This window comes from Asterias rubens, chromosome 2 (genome assembly GCF_902459465.1).
Source record: "Asterias rubens chromosome 2, eAstRub1.3, whole genome shotgun sequence".
Lineage (NCBI taxonomy): Eukaryota > Metazoa > Echinodermata > Asteroidea > Forcipulatida > Asteriidae > Asterias > Asterias rubens.
This window is the reverse complement of record NC_047063.1, coordinates 3,420,585-3,440,471: the sequence shown is the minus strand read 5'-3', so window position 1 is coordinate 3,440,471 and position 19,887 is coordinate 3,420,585. Positions and strand designations below refer to the sequence as shown.

At 38.2% G+C, this 19,887-nt stretch overlaps 1 protein-coding gene across 1 annotated transcript in view; it reads left to right on the top strand.

Annotated features, from left to right (window-relative positions):
- Positions 1–13,911, top strand: part of LOC117307130 — a 45,671-nt gene extending 31,760 nt beyond the window's left edge. Inside the window, exons 14-19 of the mRNA XM_033791798.1 lie at positions 148–322; positions 7,049–7,164; positions 8,224–8,317; positions 9,437–9,664; positions 10,610–10,707; positions 12,372–13,911. Of these exons, the coding sequence (XP_033647689.1) occupies positions 148–322; positions 7,049–7,164; positions 8,224–8,317; positions 9,437–9,664; positions 10,610–10,707; positions 12,372–12,491 (831 nt within the window). The 3' untranslated portion in view covers positions 12,492–13,911. The remainder of the gene's footprint in view (positions 1–147; positions 323–7,048; positions 7,165–8,223; positions 8,318–9,436; positions 9,665–10,609; positions 10,708–12,371) is intronic.
- The last annotated feature ends 5,976 nt before the right edge of the window (positions 13,912–19,887 follow it).

Below are 19,887 nucleotides of genomic sequence, written 5' to 3'. Positions count from 1 at the left end.
ATGGCCATACTTTGCGCCTAAGGTAACTCTGTGAGGAACTTCTAGGTCTGGTGTTGTACAAATTGTGATTTTATTGTTCATGTAGACCTAAACAAAACTTGCAGAAAGATCATATTTTTTCATTGAATTTCACAATTTGTTTAATAGCTTTGTGAACAAGACACTCGTTGCAAGAGACTCCAACTTGCCGATCTCTTTGTGGCTCCCATCCAACACGTTACCAAGTACCCCTTACTTCTGAAGGACATCCGGGAACGTACGGAAGACCCTACGGAGAGAGCAAGTCTGAACGCCACACTGCAGGCCGTAGAGGTCGCTTTAAGTAAGTCAAACGTAATTAAGGGAAGGATGAGGGCCTGTTTTGTCCTCCTTACTTTTCAAAATCGCCGATAGACACATTTCTTAAGAAAACTGGTGGGCTGTTTTTCAAAATTTATTGTTTTCGTTTGAGATGTATATATCCTTTGTTTGTTAAAATGTATCCTTTTTCATCAATGCAATTCATACTCACATTTATGTCAATACTTCATGATGAGAGATAGTGTATAATGAGGTCACCAATAAGCAAGGTTTTTTTACAAGGCATAGAGTATGTTTTTAACAAAAAGGGAGAGGGCCTGTTAACTTGTGGTTTTTTTTTCGCGTAACCTTCTTCCTTGAATCTTTTGTCGGTTTGATCACAATATACACTTTATTTTAAAAAAACTCCCCTTTTTCATTCCCATATATGAACCACAAGTCAAATTCTAGGCGCATATGCGACGTAGGAAAATTGGTGCAGTAGAAACAAAGTGATATATAAGTCAATAAATATTATTGCCCTGTTTGCAAGTTAAAATAAATCTTCTTCAACCAATGTTAGGCCATCGTCCCAACAAATTGTGGTGTTACTCCCCATTTTTTATTGCGCAAGCTAGAGCCGGAGGCAGTTTTAAGAGTGTACACATGCATGGAAATAGGACGAAATTGGCGTGTATGTGAACCCAATGAGTTAGGGCTTATGGCTGCCGTACATGTTTATGTGGAATGGATTGTATGTCCCAATATTCTAGGAAAGAGACATATCGAATCTTGCTATCTTGCTCTGAGGGCCATTAATCTTAAACTCGGCCGGGCTAATTATCCGGAGTTATCCGGAATGCTGCACACAGTCAACATGGGGGGAACCGGCCAGCAAACTCCCCACACATCAGGTTTGCGGAGTGATTGACTACCGCATTAAATTTGATGGAGTTCATTTCGTAATCCCATCACAAATTAAAAAACGAAGTCTTGTTCCGGGAATGTTACAGCGGTAATTTGAGTCACAGCTTGACCCGGATGTGTACGATCAAGTAAATAGAATCCCTTACCCAATCCCTTCCTTACATTTTAGTTTCAAACTAAAACTGTGTGCCGTTACTTTCAACAGTTAATTATGTTTGCATGCACTGTACGTATGAGGCAGACTGTTGTTTTGAGCATTTGGATTTCATTTAAGGGCCACGTATTGTTTTCTAAATAAGACCACTGTTGGTATGTTAATTTGTCTTGATTACGCAACCAGACAATGTAAATTTACCTAATTAATGATGCATACATTAGTACACACATGCCATGTTTTACATCCCTGTTGAAATATAGTTGCTCTCTCCTGTGTCCCTGTAGTTAAAGGAACACGTTGCCTTGGATCGGACGAGTTGGTCTATAAAAAGTGTTTGAAACCGTTTATTATGAAATGCATATGGTTAGAAAGATGTTTTAAAAGTAGAATATAATAATCCAAAGAAGTGTCACTCAAAATTGCACGGTTTTCATTTTACGTCGCGAACTAGCATGGTCGGCCATTTATGGGAGTCAAAAATATGACTCCCATAAATGGCCGACCGTGTTAGTCGACGAGGTAAAACGAAAACCGTGCAATTTTGAGTGATACTTGTTTGGATCAAGTTATATTCTACTTTTACAACATCTTTGGAACCATATCGATTTGATAACAAACGGTTACAGAACGCTTTTCAAAGACCAACTCGACCGATCCAAGGCAACGTGTTCCTTTAAGAACCTCACGAAGAGTTGTACACAACATTTCATCCCTGTAATGCATACCTTTATGTTCCCTTTTCTGTTTTGTGCTCGGGTATCCATAATGTAGTGACTATGAAATCACACGGTTTTACAATACGGTTTTACAATACGGTTTTACAATACGGCACGGGTTGTGGTTTATATAATTGGAATGTGAGTGATGTATTTCTGAGTTGTGTGTTGCGACTTCACGACGACGTGAGTACGTGTGGAGCATACATTTTACCCTCATACTCTAAATAGTTCTCTTATTGTCGTGGTTGGGCGGTTTTTTTTCTGCCACATACAGATTTTAGATTTGTTTGATGTCCCCGATATTTGTTTCCTGTTTTGGAAGTGAGCATTGTTTTTGATTAATCATTGAAAAGAAGTTGTCTTTAGAATTGAAATCAAGGAGACCGTCATCATGATCTATTATTTCATTGGTACATTGATACATTCGAGAATGTTCACCAAATGAAATGAGTCACTGAACAAGTGGGGCTATATTTTTGTATTTACACAATGGTCGCAGGCCTAAATAGTTTTGCAAATCCAATCGAATTTAGACACAATCATGCATCGAAGAAAATGAGGCCTAATTTGTGAGGATTGTATTCATACCAAATTAGTGTGAAGCTATAATTATCGTCAGGCACGAACACTATACCACCTTTAATCATTGCCGCTTTAATCATCACAGCTAGTGCGCTCCTGTCAAAATTGTATTTTTCTCTGAACATCACCAGCGCAGCGGAACGAGCTGCTACGCCGTGCACCACGGCCCATACACAGGGGACAGAATACATCAAAATGAGGGCCCGTCATAGATGTTTCACAGCTATTATATATGAGGTTTCGGTCAGCCATTGGCCGATTTTATTCTGTTTAAAGGCAGTGGACTCGTTTGCTAACTGTCAAAGACCAATATTCTCACTCGGGGTATCCCAACATGATAGGCCTATATGCATAACAAATCAAACCTGTGAAAATTTGGCTCAGATGGTCACCGAAGTTGCATGAGAATAATGAAAGAAAAAAACATTGGTGCCTTACTTATGTGTCACAAGCCTTCCTAAACGCGCAGCAACAATAACATTATCGGGCTGTTTACCTACCCAAAGTGACGACAGAAAAAAACTAATTTAATAAATAAACAATAAGGGAATCAATGTGTGGTGAAGAGGTTTTCAACTAGTGGTTTAAACCCGAGGCCTGGTTCTTGATAATTTTACCGAGACGAATTTTACCAAGACTTCAAGGGGTGTCTCTGTCCCAGGCGGGTTGTATACCAATCCCCACTTAGAAGCCGTCTAAGAAAAGAGAACAAGAATATACCACACCCAGTTACTTAGCCCTACAGCTTTATAAACAATAGAATCTTGTGAAACACACTTCGTTCTTCCTCAGAAATAAATGCAGCATATATATATACTCAAAATGCCAAATCCATTGCGTCTACATCGGGCGTTGCCCCTCCGTTTTACAGTACATGCAATATATATTAAATCATAACCTTATGTACATAATAACACAATGAAATTAAATCAACTTACGGTTTCTCATCCGTAAATGATCGCAGAAGCAAAACCCGGCACAAAACCTGGGTAAATCAAACCCACAAAACACGCAGCAATACAAAATGATGGCCGCCGTCTTAGTTGACGGTCACAAGGCTCCCCTTGGTCCCCTTGCAAAAAAACACACATTTTCACACTCCACTCACACACCCTAGTACACCCCCATATTACATAATACAAGAAAAGAGTGGTTAATGACCTGTGAAACCACAGCCAAAGTACCAAATAAAAGCAACAGATTACTTAGACTTGACTCAAGTCACAATCCCGTGCCATCCCCAGGAAAATACTGTTCCAAAACCGGGACCACATTTTTTGACGGCGAGCGCGCATTGTACTGTGTATGCTACGTGTTGTTTTATAGTAAGTTGGGGTATATGCTTAGGGACCTCTCATACGAGAATGTGACTTGAATCAAGTCTACAGATTACTAGGAGCAGTGAACAATCTATCCACGAGTGCAGACATTCTGATCTAGAGGGGTAAAAGAAACCATATCGATAATTAGTATACGAATAGGAGGTCATTGTGACACTTGATGTGCTTTCAGATGCATAATAAAAGGCTTCGGCTGAAGTCTTTTATTATTTTTAGTGAAAAATAACGTCTTTCCTCAAAAACTACGTTACTTCAGAGGGAGCCGTTTCTCACATTGTTTTACACTATCAACAACTCCCCATTGATTGTTATCAAAGAGTAATATTATTTTATGCTAACAATTACTTTGAGTAAAAGACAGTGGACACTATTGGTAATGTCAAAGACCAGTCTTCTCACTTGGTGTATCTCAACATATGCGTAAAATAATAAACCTGTTGTTTGACAATTTGAGCTCGATTGGGCGTCGAAGTTGCGAGATATGAATGAAATAAAGAACAACCTTGTCACACGACGTTGTGTGCTTTTAGACGCTTGATTTCAATACCTCAAATTCTAAACTTGAGGTCCCGAAATCAAATTCGTGGAAAATTACTTCTTTCTCGAAAACTACGTCACTTCAGAGGGAGCCGTTTCCCACAATGTTTTATACTATCAACCTCTCTCCATTACTCGTTACCAAGTGAGGTTTTATGCTGATAATTATTTTGAGTAATAACCAATAGTGTTCACTGCCTTTAAAGATGATCTCCACGCAAATGCTTGCAGGTGTTTGCTGTACGCTTCTCAGAAACAAAATGGGATCAAGAACCCACGTTGTTTTATTATCATTCCTCAGAGAGAAATATGACCGCCTTGTAACCAGTTCGAGAGCCTTCTTCCCCCAACCCAAGTACTCTTCAACGCGTCTCAGTCCTCAATTTTGATCGATGGTTGACCTAAATTCAAAAGATTCACCCCTGCCGTTCTGAAGAGAGAAATAAATTGCCCGTTCTGCAAATCACCAAAAAATCAAGTCTCTGGGGAGAATGATGCTTCCATCTTCCTGAATCATGCATTTGCAATGACACTCTTTTTTCACGAGCCGTGCATGTGTATAAAGCGCATTGTAAGAATGCTTTCATGCTTTATTCTCATATGTAGTTTCACATGCCCTTTTAGAATCCACGGCTTCGGCGTTGGATTCTGCTTCAGGCTCTGTCCTTTCGTCTGAAGCCCCGAGCACGCACGCAAAGCACGCGCAATTTGTTTAAACAACCGCGGGGCCAAGCTATAGCCTGGGCCGAATCTGGACCCGTAGCCGTGGTTTCGAAAAGGGCCATTCCTGCTTGTAGAAGTTCATATGTTAATTTGTGGAGAACGACAGAGAGCTTGACAATTGGAAATGAAACCAGGATGACGACTTGGATTTGGAATGTAAAACAAAAAACACAAGTGTCACAACCAGGACTGAAACCTACAATCTGATTACTGTATAGACATCCGCTCTCTAAGACAAACTAATTTAAGCCCGAGTTAAATATTAAAACAAGAAAAAACTCGGGGAAAAATCATAAATTTTGATGTTGTTTTTACAAAAACTTGACGGCGAATGATGTTGATGAAACTCAAAAGTATGGTTGTTAATTCTTGTTTGATTAAAATAGCAATCTTCTTTCCCTTGTAGAAGTTCTCTTCGTTGTATATTTTTTATAAGTCTTGAAATAAAGAAATTGTTGTTGTTTAGTAGAGAGCTCGGTACTTGTTATTGAGGGGAGGGTATCTAAGCATTTTTCAACTCTAATTTATTCTCCCAAATTAAATAATATATGGTTTCAGATATTCTCATCCGATTTATACACACGGGCCCCAGGCCAGTCGGCATGCGTGAGACGCTGAACAAGGGTATACAATAACGGGTATGGCTTCGTTAGGAAATAGAATCAGCCCTCGTAGTCAGCTCATTGCCAAGACGGGGAACAACAACCTAGAGGAATTCGATTTTATACGAGAGTCATTCCTGCCACCATCGTATCACATTTTAAGATGGAGTAACCTTCCCAGAGTAATTTTCCTGACCTGCTTGTCCTGTTTTTATCGAGGAAGAAATTTCATGCTTAGCACATTTTTGTGCTTACAGGCTTTATGAAGCTGGGCCCTGGTCACACGATGGCCTTATGTTTATATGGATCTCTTATTGTTTCATGAATAACAAAGAGGTATACATTACAAGAGATAAACATGGTAATTTCATAATAATATGTTCGTTTGTTCACCCTAAAAAAAAACATCCATTCCCGGTAACCATTGTTTTTAACTAGTTAATCATTTTGGTTAAAGCCATTCTACACTTTCGGAACAGAAAAGAAAGAAAAAGTTCACAGATTTACAAATAACTTACAGGATTTACAGAAGGTAATGGTAAAATACTTCTCTTGAAATATTATTCCATGAAATGCTTTACTTTTTGAGAAAACATTTAAAACAATTATCAATTCTCGACAACGAGAATTACGGATTTATTTTAAACACATGTCATGACACGGCGAAACGTGCGGAAACAAGAGTGCGTTTTCCCGTTATTTTCTCCCGACTCCGATGACCGATTGAGCCTAAATTTTCACAGGTTTGTTATTTTATATATTAGTTGTGAAACACGAAGTGTGGGCCTTGGACAATACTGTTTACCGAAAGTGTCCACTGGCTTTAAACGATTAGACTTAATCAGTTTGGCTAACTTCATGTTAGTAAACACAGTCACCTCCTCATATAACTCACATAAATCTTCATAACTCACATGAGTTATTCATAACTCATATGAGTTATTCATATATGAGTTATTCATAACTCACATATGAGTTATTCATAACTCACATATGAGTTTTTCATAACTCACATGAGTTTTTCATAACTCACATAATGAGTTTTTCGTAACTCACATATGAGTTTTTCATGACTATCATACATTGCTTAAAATATAAATCCCTTCTACGACAATGCACTCTTCTTGCTCAATTATTTATCAACTTTGGCACTTTTTCTTTTTCGTCTCTCTTTTTCTATAGATGAGCTGGACGGCAAGGTGAAATGGCTCAGCAACTTCGAGAGACTGCGAGAGTTGCAACAAATGATCACGTGGCCTCCAGTTGAGGAGATGGATTCTAAGGTTGCCATACCCGAGGTGAGCCAATCTTGAGTTTTAACTATCAGGTTTATTTTGAGAGAGGGTTTACAGGGACTGGATACTATTGGTAATTACTCAAAATATGTTTTTAGCATAAAAACTTATTGGTCCGCGATTTTGTTTAAAACACACCGGAGAAGAGTACTCAAAGCAATTGTCTTTTACACAATTAAAATCTGTTCAATCTCATGTTAACTCGAATTCCTCATAAGTTGAAATTGTTACAAATGAATTTCAGCAAAGATCACTTGTTACCGTGTTTGTTCAAGTAGGTATTTAAAGGCACTGGACACTATTGGCGAATACTCAAAATTATTGTTAGCATAAAAACTTACTTGCTAAACAGGGAAATGGAGAGCTGTTGATAGTATATAACATTGTGAGAAATGGCTCCCTCTGAAGTAACGTAGTTTTTGAGAAAGAAGTCATTTTTCTATCAAATAATATAGGACTTCGGGTCCGATGCTTTCATTATGGCATCTGAAAGCACACAAATTTGTGGAACAAGGTGTTGTTTATTTCATTATTCAGTTGTTCCCAAATTTACACAGGTTTGTTATTTTATGAATATATTGGGATACACCAATAACAATGGTCTTTGAAAATTACCAAAGTAGTCCAGTGCAGTTAAAGCTTCAGACAATTATAAAGTTTTGATCAGGTTATTCCGAGATAGGATTTATTGAGTTGTGTAATTGACGACGCCTCCTAGCAACAGCTGCTTTCCAGATCTCTTACTTTCCCGCTCGTTTTCCAGCCTCATAGCGAAGGACACATCAACGTCCTTCCTGTCCCCAAATTTAGACTTCGTAATGCAATTAAACTGGTAAACAACAAAATATCCCTTTGGCATAGTGTGGTACGAGTTCATCTGTCCTAATAATAGGTAAAACAATAATAATGTACTCGTGTTTTTGGTTCTGCGTGTTAATGTTCCAGAGAAGCATTTTGAAATACAGTCTTCAAGTACAATTTCTATATTTTATTGTCATGTTTTGGTAGTTGTTGTTTTCTATCAAGGGGTCTATTAATAAGGTGTGTATTTTCTCTCCACAGTTTTTGAAGGACATGGTTTCCAAAATGTCAAAGAGCAATTTGCTGGCAAGTACTAAACGTACGCTACTCAACGAGGGTCCTCTGACCATGATAGGTAAGCCTTCTTAAAAGACACTACACTATTTGTAATTGTCAAAGACCAGTCTTCTCACTTTGTGTATCTCAACATATGCATAGATATAACAAACATGTGAAAATTTGAGCTCAATCGGTCATCGAAGTTGTGAGATAATAATGAAAGAAAAACAAACAGCCTGGTCACACGAAGTTGTGTGCTTTCAGATGCTTGATTTCGAGAGCTCAAATTCTAAATCTGAGGTCTCGAAATCAAATTCGTGGAAAAATACTTCTTTCTCGAAAACTACGTTACTTCAGAAGGAGCCGTTCCTCACAATGTTCTATACTATCAACAGCTCCCCATTACTCGTTACCAAGTAAGGTTTTTTGCTAATAACTATTTTGAGTAATTACCAAAAGTGTCAACTGCCTTAGTTGCTCAACGAGCAACATATTTTTTGTTAAGGTCAATCAAAGAAAAGAATGATCATTATTAAAATCAAATAAAAACCTGTTTCGAACAAGTGTTCACAGCTCTAAGCTACGGTGATTTAGTCGTGATTATTACGGTCCGAGTTTTGTTATTATTTTTACTGAGCATCGAAGGGGGTCCATAACTATAGAGCTGCTTATTGAGGGCAGATGAATTCCTTTGTTTTATTGTGTCACTTGTTCACTGTAAAATTACGTGTATGGTAGTGATCTTATTATATTTATTTGATATTTTAGGTTTTTTTTGTCTTGATAGTAGAGGTTTCATTGGATCTGACACAATTATGATGTCAGTTTCTTTTTTACTTTTGTTTATGTCCGAATTTGAATTAAGTACGTACATCATAAAATAAATAAAATAAAAACGGCAATCAAAAATGTTCTGCCAATGACAAATATTCAGTAAAGTAGTTGTAAAAGGTAAATTCATGTATATACATGGTATCTTGGTTTCTTTGAAACTGTTTTGTTTGCTGTAAAGAACATTTGCTTTGCTTTTTGCGTTTTAAGCAGATTAATTAAATTGTGCCCAGGGTGAAAACAGATATCACTCTTTGAATAAACGTTGATACTGATTAGGGGGATAGGCGTCTTTGTATTCACAAAATTGTTCAGCCAAAAAAAGTGAAGATGTAAATATTGTTGTCTATCCTCTTTCTGACAGATGGAACAAAGTCCTCGGACATGTACGTCTTTCTCTTCGACGACATGCTTCTCATCAGCAAGATCCGCAAAAACACCATGAAGAAAAAGTCGATACCAGACGGCATGGGGATCATGGCCACGCCGCCCGTACCCCGCAAGAAGGACGGGTTCTCCTTCGTCGTATACAAGCCGCCCATTCCCCTTGACAGAGTGTCTGTGATTGAGATCGAGAGCAAAAGAGCTGCAGGTTTGTAAATAATAATACTGATAAAACAGCATATATGTAGCGCATTCTGGATCACAGATCCCCATGATCCACTTGACAATATAAAAAGGCTATATTTACAATGATAAACTACATACAAATGTTGGGCTATACCTATAGTCGGCTAAGTCACAGTTGATATGCGCAAGTAAGGCTGCCACACTGGGATTTCTGTAACAGTCACCACTATTGGTAATTTCTCAAAATAATTAAACCTTGATTGCAAGTAATGGGTAGAGGTTGATAGTATAAAACCTTGTGAGAAACAGCTCCCTCTGAAGTGAAGTAGGAATTTTCCGCGAATTTGATTTCGAGACCTCAGATTTAGAATTTGAGGTCTCATAATCAAGCATCTAAAAGCACACAACTTCGTGTGACAAGGGTGTTTTTTCTTTCATAGTTATCTCGCAACTCCGACGACCAATCGAGCTCAAATTTTCACAGGTTTGTTGTTTTATGCATATGTTGAGATACACCAAGTGAGAAGACTGATCTTTGACAATTACCAATAGTGTCCAGTCAGTGTCTTTAAAAATGATTCAAAAAGAGCCGATTACCACACCCTATATTTTTAATATTTAAAAACAAATTGACTTTTCAAAGATGAGATGGCCCTATGCCCAATTTCAAAAACCTGTTAAAGGCGATGTACTCGCTTTGAACTTACTCAAACAAAACATTTTTGCGTAAATACTTTCTTGGTATAACAAGCAACTGGGAGCTGTTGATAATATTATGATAACACAATTGTGAGAAACGACCCCCTCTGAAGTAACAGGTTTTTCTTTTTGAGAAAGAGGTATTTTCTCACTACAATAATTTTTTTTAATTTTGATCTACAAAATGTATCACATTAAATATCATTGTTGAGTATGATCCAATATGCTTATACTCATAACAAAACTTTCGTTGTATTCAATTTCGCAGCGAGTGGGTTAAAACATGGGTTTGTTCTGCTACAGAACAGCAGATATCAGCAGTTTGTCGGGGCTTACACGTTAACGGCTGCAGACGAGACTAGCAAGGTAAGCCTTTTGAAAAACAATTATTTGTTTACTAAGTTTTAATTGTATCGCCCTATTACATGGGGTGGATTTCACAAAGAGTTAAAGACTAGTCTTATCTCGAGTAAGGACGAGTTATTCGTTATAACCTTGGACTAACATAAAGTTTTACATTCTCCCTGGACTAGTCCTAAGTTAGAACTAGTCCTAACTCTGTCTGATTCGACGTCCTAACTCTTTCTGAAATCGACCCCAGGTATTTTCTTTTCCTAAATGAGTATCAGTTTTTAGTGGTTTTTATTGTAATTTTATAAAGCTGTAGAACTGTTTGTAATGTTTTTGATGTTTCAATGTTGTATTCACTGTATGAGTGCATTTGAATAACCCTTTTTGGGGATCTAAAAGATTCATTGAATTTCATTTAATTGAATTGAATTGAAAGTCAACTTCTGCCGAATAATTCATTTGTAGCTTCTTTTTTTCCTGTTGTGCCTGGCCTTGTTTGCAGTGTTTGTGAATCTCAGTGTCTGTGCTATTTTCGTCAACAGCAAACGGTCAATTACCCCTTTCTTTTGTTTAATTATAGGTACCATGTTTGGCTCATGGCTATTTCAATAATTATACACTGATGCTTGTTAAAGGGAGTGGCACTATTGGTAATTGTCAAAGATTAGACTTCACAGTTGGTGTATCTCAACATATACATAAAATAACAAACCTGTGAAAATTTGAGCTCAATCGGTCATCAAACTTGCGAGATAATAATGAAAGAAAAAAACACCCTTGTCACACGAAGTTGTGTGCGTTTAAATGGTGCGTTGATTTCGAGACCTCAAGTTCTAAACTTGAGGTCTCGAAATCAAATTCGTGGAAAATTACTTCTTTCTCGAAAACTATGGCACTTCAGAGGGAACCGTTTCCCACAATGTTTTATACCATCAACCTCTCCCCATTACTCGTCACCAAGAAAGGTTTTATGCTAATAATTATTTTGAGTAATTACCAATAGTGTCCACTGCCTTTAAGACATTCTCGAATGTCAGCACATTGTCTTTGAACCCGATTGCTAGTGCTTACCGGTTCTAAAAATGAAAGCGTTGAAGGGAACATCTAGATTTAGATTTTGTATGAGAAGGTTGATTTTGGGACAATTTCTCGCTTCAAGTTTAGTATGTATACAATTTGTGTGTGAAATTTATGTGAACATAGGTCCTTTTCAAATCCACGGCTTCGGCTTTGGATTCGGCTTTAGGTTCCGCTCTCATCGTCTGAAGCCCTGAGCACATACGCAAAGCCCACGTAATTATTGCAAAGCAACCGCGGGGCCAAGCAAGCTTGAGCCGATCCTGTAGCCGAAGCCATGGTTTCGAAAAGGCCAACAGCTGCTGATAATTCGCTTTGGCTGCTGCTGTAAAAATAAATGTATCTAAGGTGTAAAATCTAGGATATTATGCCCTACTCTCTATTGTGTGTTCACATGGGGTTGAATTGTTTTAGACTTTTCAGCAAACCTGACAGTTTGCTATGGCTGCTTTAAAAATAAAAGTTTATTTGTGTGTCTCAGTTGTTGTTGAGCTTAATTTTCTTCAAGAACAAACAGTCAAATAAGCCTTACTGTTTTGAATTCTTACCACTGGTTCTTAGTACTGTGTGTTTACATGTAATCGATTTTTTTTTTTCCCCAGCAAACTTGGTTAACCCATTTGAAAAACGCTCGCGAAAAGTGGATCCACATGCTGCGAAGCGACGAAGGGGATGACTTTGGTAACGATGACATCAAAAGAGACCGAAAGAGAACTCTTTGAGGGTACCGAGGGAGGCACCAACGGTGCCAATGGAATGAATGCTGAAAACAAAATGGCGGTCTACATGATGAGTCTGCCTGATTGAAAGGCGAATGATGGCCGTGCGATTTGGGGCACGCGGCCGGGGTAGACAGTGTAAACTACTGCGCGTTGATGGTGTTTTATTCACACAAGTCACCAATATGCCACGACACAGCACTAAAACTGCACTTTTTACACTCCGTGGTGTATCATTGCGACTACGTTGGGACTTGTGTTTGAAATAATGGATCCTCGTTATGGTGCAGAATGAAGATTTGAAGGGCTGGGGATTCCTTGAACTGCCAAGTGAAAGTTTGTGATTTGTTATTCTCGTCGAGACAAGAGTTCCGAAAATTTACGTGAGCGCGGTTTGAGCAACAACAGGCCGTTTTTTGTCACGACCTCCGAACACGTTTATTTTGTGCGCTGATGACGTCTTCGCCACGCAGTTTTTTGTTTGCAGCTGATGAAGGCCCTTGAAACATGAGAGGAAAATTGAAGGACATTTTTGCTGTTTCTGAAAACATTTTCTATTAGGTAGAAAACACACCTTCCCTGATACCAAATTGATTGAACAGCAATCATGGTTAAGCAACGCCCTCTGGTTTAAGTTGTACTGGAAAGGCAACCCACAACTCGCTCTAATACTTAGTCACAAGCTTGTGGCAAACAATTTGTACGTGCACACAGTTTATTTGTTTGCACCCAAATACCGTTAACACTATTATTATAACTTTATAATAATGATTATAAGATGTTTGCACCTGTTGATATGAAAACAAGGCTAGTGTCGTTGGCCAATCACAACCGTTTCCTGTCTGAAGAGAGGGATCAGTAAAATACATTAAACTTTAAAGTAGGAAAATTCAAAATTAAAAAAAAATAAAATAAAAATACCCTTTTCACACTTGTTTGTCTATAACACATAAGGATTTCTTGTTGATCTTCCGTTGGTTAAACCTTGTTTTGTTGTTAAGCGATGTCTCCGTTGGTTTTGTACACAGAGGGCGCCCTCAATGTGACAAAGTCCTCCGTTTCACTGGTCCACACTCTCCCTTTGCCTTATTATACTTGTGTCGTGTGGGAGTTGAAACTTATGTGGGTGGGACGCTTTGTCGCAAAAGAGTACAGAATTAAAGACTGTATACTAATGCAGTTCATGGTGCTTTATCATACGTTGATGCAATGGTAAAATCAAACTAAGCTACTGCTCGTGACCGATGCCTTTTTTTATCAAGACTATTATTAATAAAAACTAAAAATGAAAGAACGTCGGAATTGAATGGAACAGTCACACGCACTGGACATCATTGGTGATTACTAAAATTTATTGTTAGCATAAGAACTCGCCCGGAACGAGCAATGGAGAGATGATGAGATTAATGGTCTTTGACAATTACCAAAGGTGTCCAGTGCCTTTAAAGTGTTAATGGGAGACTTTTGAGACGCTTGGTGGCAGCAGACATACCAGGTAAAATCCATTGTTTTCAGTAATGTGCGCATGCTCAGAACTACGTAAACAATGGAAATTTACCTGGTAAGTCTGTTGCCACCTACTACGTCTTACTACGTCTTAGTAGATCTGTGTTTGGTGAAAACCTGGGGGTTGGCCATCCGTTTAAAGGCACTGGACATCGCTCAAACAAATTGTTATCATCAAAACTTACTTGGTAAACGAGAAATGGCTCCCCATGAAGTTACGTAGTTTTTGAGAAAGAAGTAATTTCTCACTCAAAGAATAAAATACTTCAGACCTGAAACTTTCATTAGGCATATGAAAGCGCACATATTATTTGTGCAACTAGGGTTTTATTTCTTTCAAATTTGTTTCAACTTCGATGACCAAACGAGTAAAAATAAAATCACAGATTTGTTATTGTGTGCACATTGCGGGATTAATTGGAATAATGCACGAATGAGTCTTTGGTATTCAAGATTATACTTATGTGGACAAGGAAACGCTTGTACATAACGAGTACAACTACATGACGTAGATGCACAGTGGATTTTAGAACTTACGGGTAAATCTCATTGGTTGATCCAATGTGATTAAGAGAAGGTTGGTGTCGTTGGTGTTTTTTAACCGAAAATGTGTCTACATTTCCTGGAAAAAAGGAGCTGCTGATTTTTACAAAGAATCTTTGCTTGTATAGAAAGGTTAAATTTGACTTTGAGTGATGGATTGTGAGATTGAACTTAACTTTAAAAACTTAAATATGGTTGGTGACTTTTAATGCCCCGTCATATTATTTTCATTTGTGTGAGCCTTTCAAATGCGCAATGAGTTTGGTGAACAAGTATTAAACAATTTATTTGACACATTATAGGTCTGTTCTTATTACAGCAAATTTAGTGTTTCCAAAATCATATTGTGCCTTCCTTTGTTTAAAATTTATTTTTGTTTTAGCTTCCTTGAGAGACTCTGCTAGGGTCGAAACGTCGGGCAATTAAATATTTTAGTTTGTTAAAGACTCTGGACACTATTGGTAGTTATCAAAGACCAGTCTTCTCACACTTGAGGTATCTCAACATTTGCATGAAATAACAAACCTGTGACAATTTGAGCTCAATTGGCCGTCGAAGTTGCGAGGTAATAATGAAAGAAAAAACACCCGAAGTTGTGTGCTAATTCTAAATCTGATGTCTCGAAATAAAATTCGAGTTATTTCACTTTCTAACAAGGCTTGATTACTTCTGTGACGTCATCTTTGCATTGCACACTGTTAAACTCTTTTATTTGTAGGGTTTAACCCAAAATGTTGAACCCAATTTTTCAACAGGGTTAAATGATTAACGTACTAATTGACACCTACTCAGTTGGTTTGAAGCATTTCCATACACACAAGCTAACCATGTGTATAATATGTGAAAACGTGTGGGTACAAAACTACTGCTGAGACATTCAGTTCTAAACAATGTTTTACAGTTAATATTTCATTTGAAACAGGGTCTGCCAAAGGAATGACAAAATAATACTTAATAATAATTTTCACTCGAGATTTCACATTTTTAAATGCATGTGACGTCACCGTAAGGAATGGTGCCTTGTCAAAAGGTGACCTATTATGGGCGTTCCTGGATAATTAAAATTTTGAAATACGGGAAGGCCCAACATGATTTGTCCAGCTGATTAACTGTTTAATAAAAACTATAAAGTGTAAAATAAGAAATCAATACTGGGAAAGTCACCAAACAAAATGTTCATTTTTTTATTTTTTATTTTTATTTTTTTTTTTTTTATGGATTAAATTCGGATGTTGAAGCTCCAACCCTAAACAATTATCATTTTAAGGACTGTGCTAATAAATCTGATGGGCATAAACGCAACAACAAAACTGCTAATTGAGAACCACATTATTAAGTTGTAATTTATTGTTTCCCCGGAATCATTCATCAAGTTGTAATATTTTCCGATGAAGACTTGGTTATTGAAAATGTTTGAGTCCTGATTATCGATTCTTTCGATTGGCAGTTATTTTTATTTAAATACATTTTGTTCTTGTTGTTTAATGTGATTAATACATTTTATTGTCGTATTCACCAGTTGTTCTCGATGTGTCACGGAAAATAATATTTTTATCAATAAGAAATGCTGTACTTTTGAAATTTGTATTTTTCTGTTGTACATTAAAGTTTTTGTACACAAACCGGTCATAAACACCGATTAATTTATTCATTTATGTATGTGAACTCATTAACATATAATGTGCTCAAATAAAATATTGGTTAAACCTCAACAGTGCTGTTGCTTATTTCTGTGATCCAGTTCTGTTTAAAGATCCCCGTACCGATGACGTCACGGTTTGTTCGGGGTGCACCCCACCAAATTAACTAAAACTCAAATAAAACATCAGTGCCAAAATGCCAAATATTAAAAACTACACGAAAATACTTATACCTTTGACAGTAAAATAGTAAATTGTTCATTGACTCTCGAACTTTAATCCTCAATCCATGGGGTAGCCCCCCCTCCCCTCCCCCTCCCCCCCCCCCACCGCCTCCTCAATAAAAATCCCATCGCTTCACCAGGATAATTTTCCAAACGTCCGAGCATCAATCTTTTAAAAAGTTTCTAAAACCTTCGGCAATGACCTTTTATTACAGGGTGAGCCCGTAATCCCTTGGACTTGTGGACAAGTCGTTTATGGTCCCACGCGGTGAGATAGTCAAGTTGCAGCGGTGCAGTCGAGTTACCGCTGGTTGCGCGACTACAGCAGTTCGAGCGAGAGCAGTAACAACTCGCCTATCTCACCGCGTGGGACCATTAACGACTTGTCCACAAGTCTAGTAATCCATGGATTCTCAATCATATCTCTTTTTTGCATATACATTTTTTGTTTAGCTTGTTTTATTTCAATCCGATCTATGGGGTCGTTGTTCTGGTCTTTTCATAATTATAGTGGTCCAGTTCAAACTTCAAATAAACACACAATTTGTTGATTGCTAAACAGTTTATTGGATCCATAACAGCTTCTCAATCCAACACAAACATCGACTTCCAAACTTGTAACTGTATCTCTCATGAAACCGTGAAACCGATTTGGAAAATCTACTACGGTGAATACTTGCACAAAAATCCTAAAATGAGCGTCTAAAGTACATGATAATTTACTGACCAATAGTCTCTCAAATCTCTGGAATGACAGTATCAAATATAAATGATCAAGCTATTTCCACATTTTTTACTAAAATGAAACAAAGCAAAATGATTTAACTTACCAAAGGTAACAGCACAAATTGCCACACTATGACTGCCTGGCCACTATAGACTAAACACATGTTCACTGCATGAACCCCTGTTAGGCTTGTGAGCCACACCTTAACATACTGGGTGCGTTCGTTTAGCTTCCCTGGGTCGACCCCGGTGTGTGGTGGTTTTTTTTTCCAGGACGAACGTGTGCAGATAATTACCCACGTTCGTCCTGGGAAAAAAAAAACGACACACACCGGGGTCGACCCAGCCAGGGAAGCTAAACGAACGCACCCACTATAGCACTGCCAGAGGTCAATGGTCACTCAGGCACGCAAGACTGATTTGCATAACCCTGTAACAATTAAAACTTTTACAAACTCTGGGTCAAGAATTTGGTCCTTACAAAGTTTATCAGTGCACTGGTGTGGTGCAAGAAGCTGCAAAACACTTTAGAAGTTTCTGCCTTTAACTCTCTGAACGATGATGATGTCATAATCTCGCGGGAAGTGACTTGAACACGTCAATTCAATGTGCACTGGCTGCTATAAGCTCTCGCCAACTGAACTCGGTGCTTTGTGGTTTTGTACAAAATATTTTCATCTAAATCAATCCAAGGCAATGACATCACGTGCACCATGGTGAATCAGAGGGATTATCAAATGACTCGTTTTCATAAAGGTTGTAGGAATGAAATTATTGCAATCACAGCAGCAGAAACAACCTGTAAACTTAGAAGATTTTCATTGAGAATTCTGCGAACTGGTCAGGTGTACAAGTCACGTTTCATGATGGGCATAATCGTCTTTTTGAGCACCACGGACTTGTTGCAGGGTCCCCGGAAGTTAATTATCGAATACGGGAATAACCAAGCAACACACATGTATTCAGATTCTCTAGCATACCTAGTTATGGTCAAGTTCACAGACTCCTCGGAGCGAACTTGTATGCCACCCATTTTTGACACCCTGAACCCTGGCATTTTTAAACCTTGCCCCAAAAACTTTGCGATCTAGGGCTCACTCTTTGGTCGGCTGGCGTCGCGTAGGTTTATGCCACCGATACGAAACGAATATGAAATTGTTCCTCGAGTAACTGAGGCTTTGATAGGGACCGCTCTAAGGAAGGCCAATAATGTGGTCATGACTCTAGCTTTATGAGCACATATTGAAATTCCTGGTTAGGATGGCCAGTCTTCCCTGGATGCTGCCCAAATTACTTCCATGAACCAACAAGTGATTGTATCTTTTGAAGCTGGCTGATGTGGGGGTGGGGGGGGGGGGCGTGGAGGTGATAAACAACTGCTTACAGCCCCCCCCCCCCCCCCCCTTGCAGGGATTTGTTTGGCTAACATGCCAGAGTCTGTCCTCCGGAATAGATACAACTTACTTCAGTTTCAACACAAATATTTCTGTTGGTTTGAAAAGTGGGGATTGGTTCTTGGTAAGGAAACCCAAAGACCACTCTCACTCCAATCGGTTCCCAGCGTAAGTCACCGGGCTCAATCGACAGTTGGAACTCACTCCGATGTACTGTGCGGTGATAGTTACCACCTTGGTCCAATTTCATGAAGGTGTTAAGCAGAAAACATTATTGCTTTGCTAAGCAAGAATTGAGTGGGGCACCATTCACAACAATGCAAACTTTATGCTTATTTAAACCAATGTAACCCAACTGCTGAGAATGGACAACAAAATAGTCTGGTTCCTTTCTTAGAAGCAAATTTTAACATTCATTGCTGCAAATTGATACAAGGAACATGACCAAGATGGACGCAGCATGATTAAGGTCAATGTTGAATGAAGCCTGTTTACCAACTGGCATTTCAATTCAATGAGAGCAAGTTTGACGACTCGCCGGTTTAATACAGATATTCTCCACATGATTTCAAATAAAAAGTTGTACCTTCTTTCACTTCATTACTTGGCACAGTCCTAGACTGAAAAGACAAGAGAATTAATTTGAGGACTTACTGGAGATCTTTTCTTAAGACTTCATTGACAAACTTCTCATACTGCGTGACTTTTGTTGACACATTGTCCTCCATCGTTACTGTCTTGTTGTATTTAACTCACATCATTACAAAGAATTAAGTGTGCACTTAATTAGCATTCTAGAATCTGTAGAAAAAGAAAGCTGTAATTAATGTAGTTAAAATAAAAGGCACTTGGTAATTACTTAAAATATTTGTTTGCATAAAAACTTACTTTTTACTTGGACCCTTGGAGTTGAACTTGGACATAATAACCATGGAGCTATAAAACCTCCATGCCATGGTAAAAAAAACGAGCAATGGTGAGCTGTTGGTTGATAGTATAAAACACTGTGAGAAATGGCTCCCTCTTATGTAGTTTTTGAGAAAGAAGTAATTCCTCAGTAAAGTATTTAAACTGATTTTGAGACCCGGCTTGAGTCCGTGACATATATGAATGATGATGACAACAAACGGTCGACATACATACACAGAAATGACAGACGACAAATCGAGGGGCTCATCTGTCAGTATTTACTCAGCTCAGTCCATCCAGTGTCATCGTAAACATCAACATATTTAGGAGTAATCTAGGCCAACAAAAGGTACTGCTGGAAACACGTTTAACACCATCACTGTCACTTCAACATCGTCATTTTGTTCCAAAATTATTTTACAGTTTAAATATTTGGTAAAACATTGAAATTACCTAC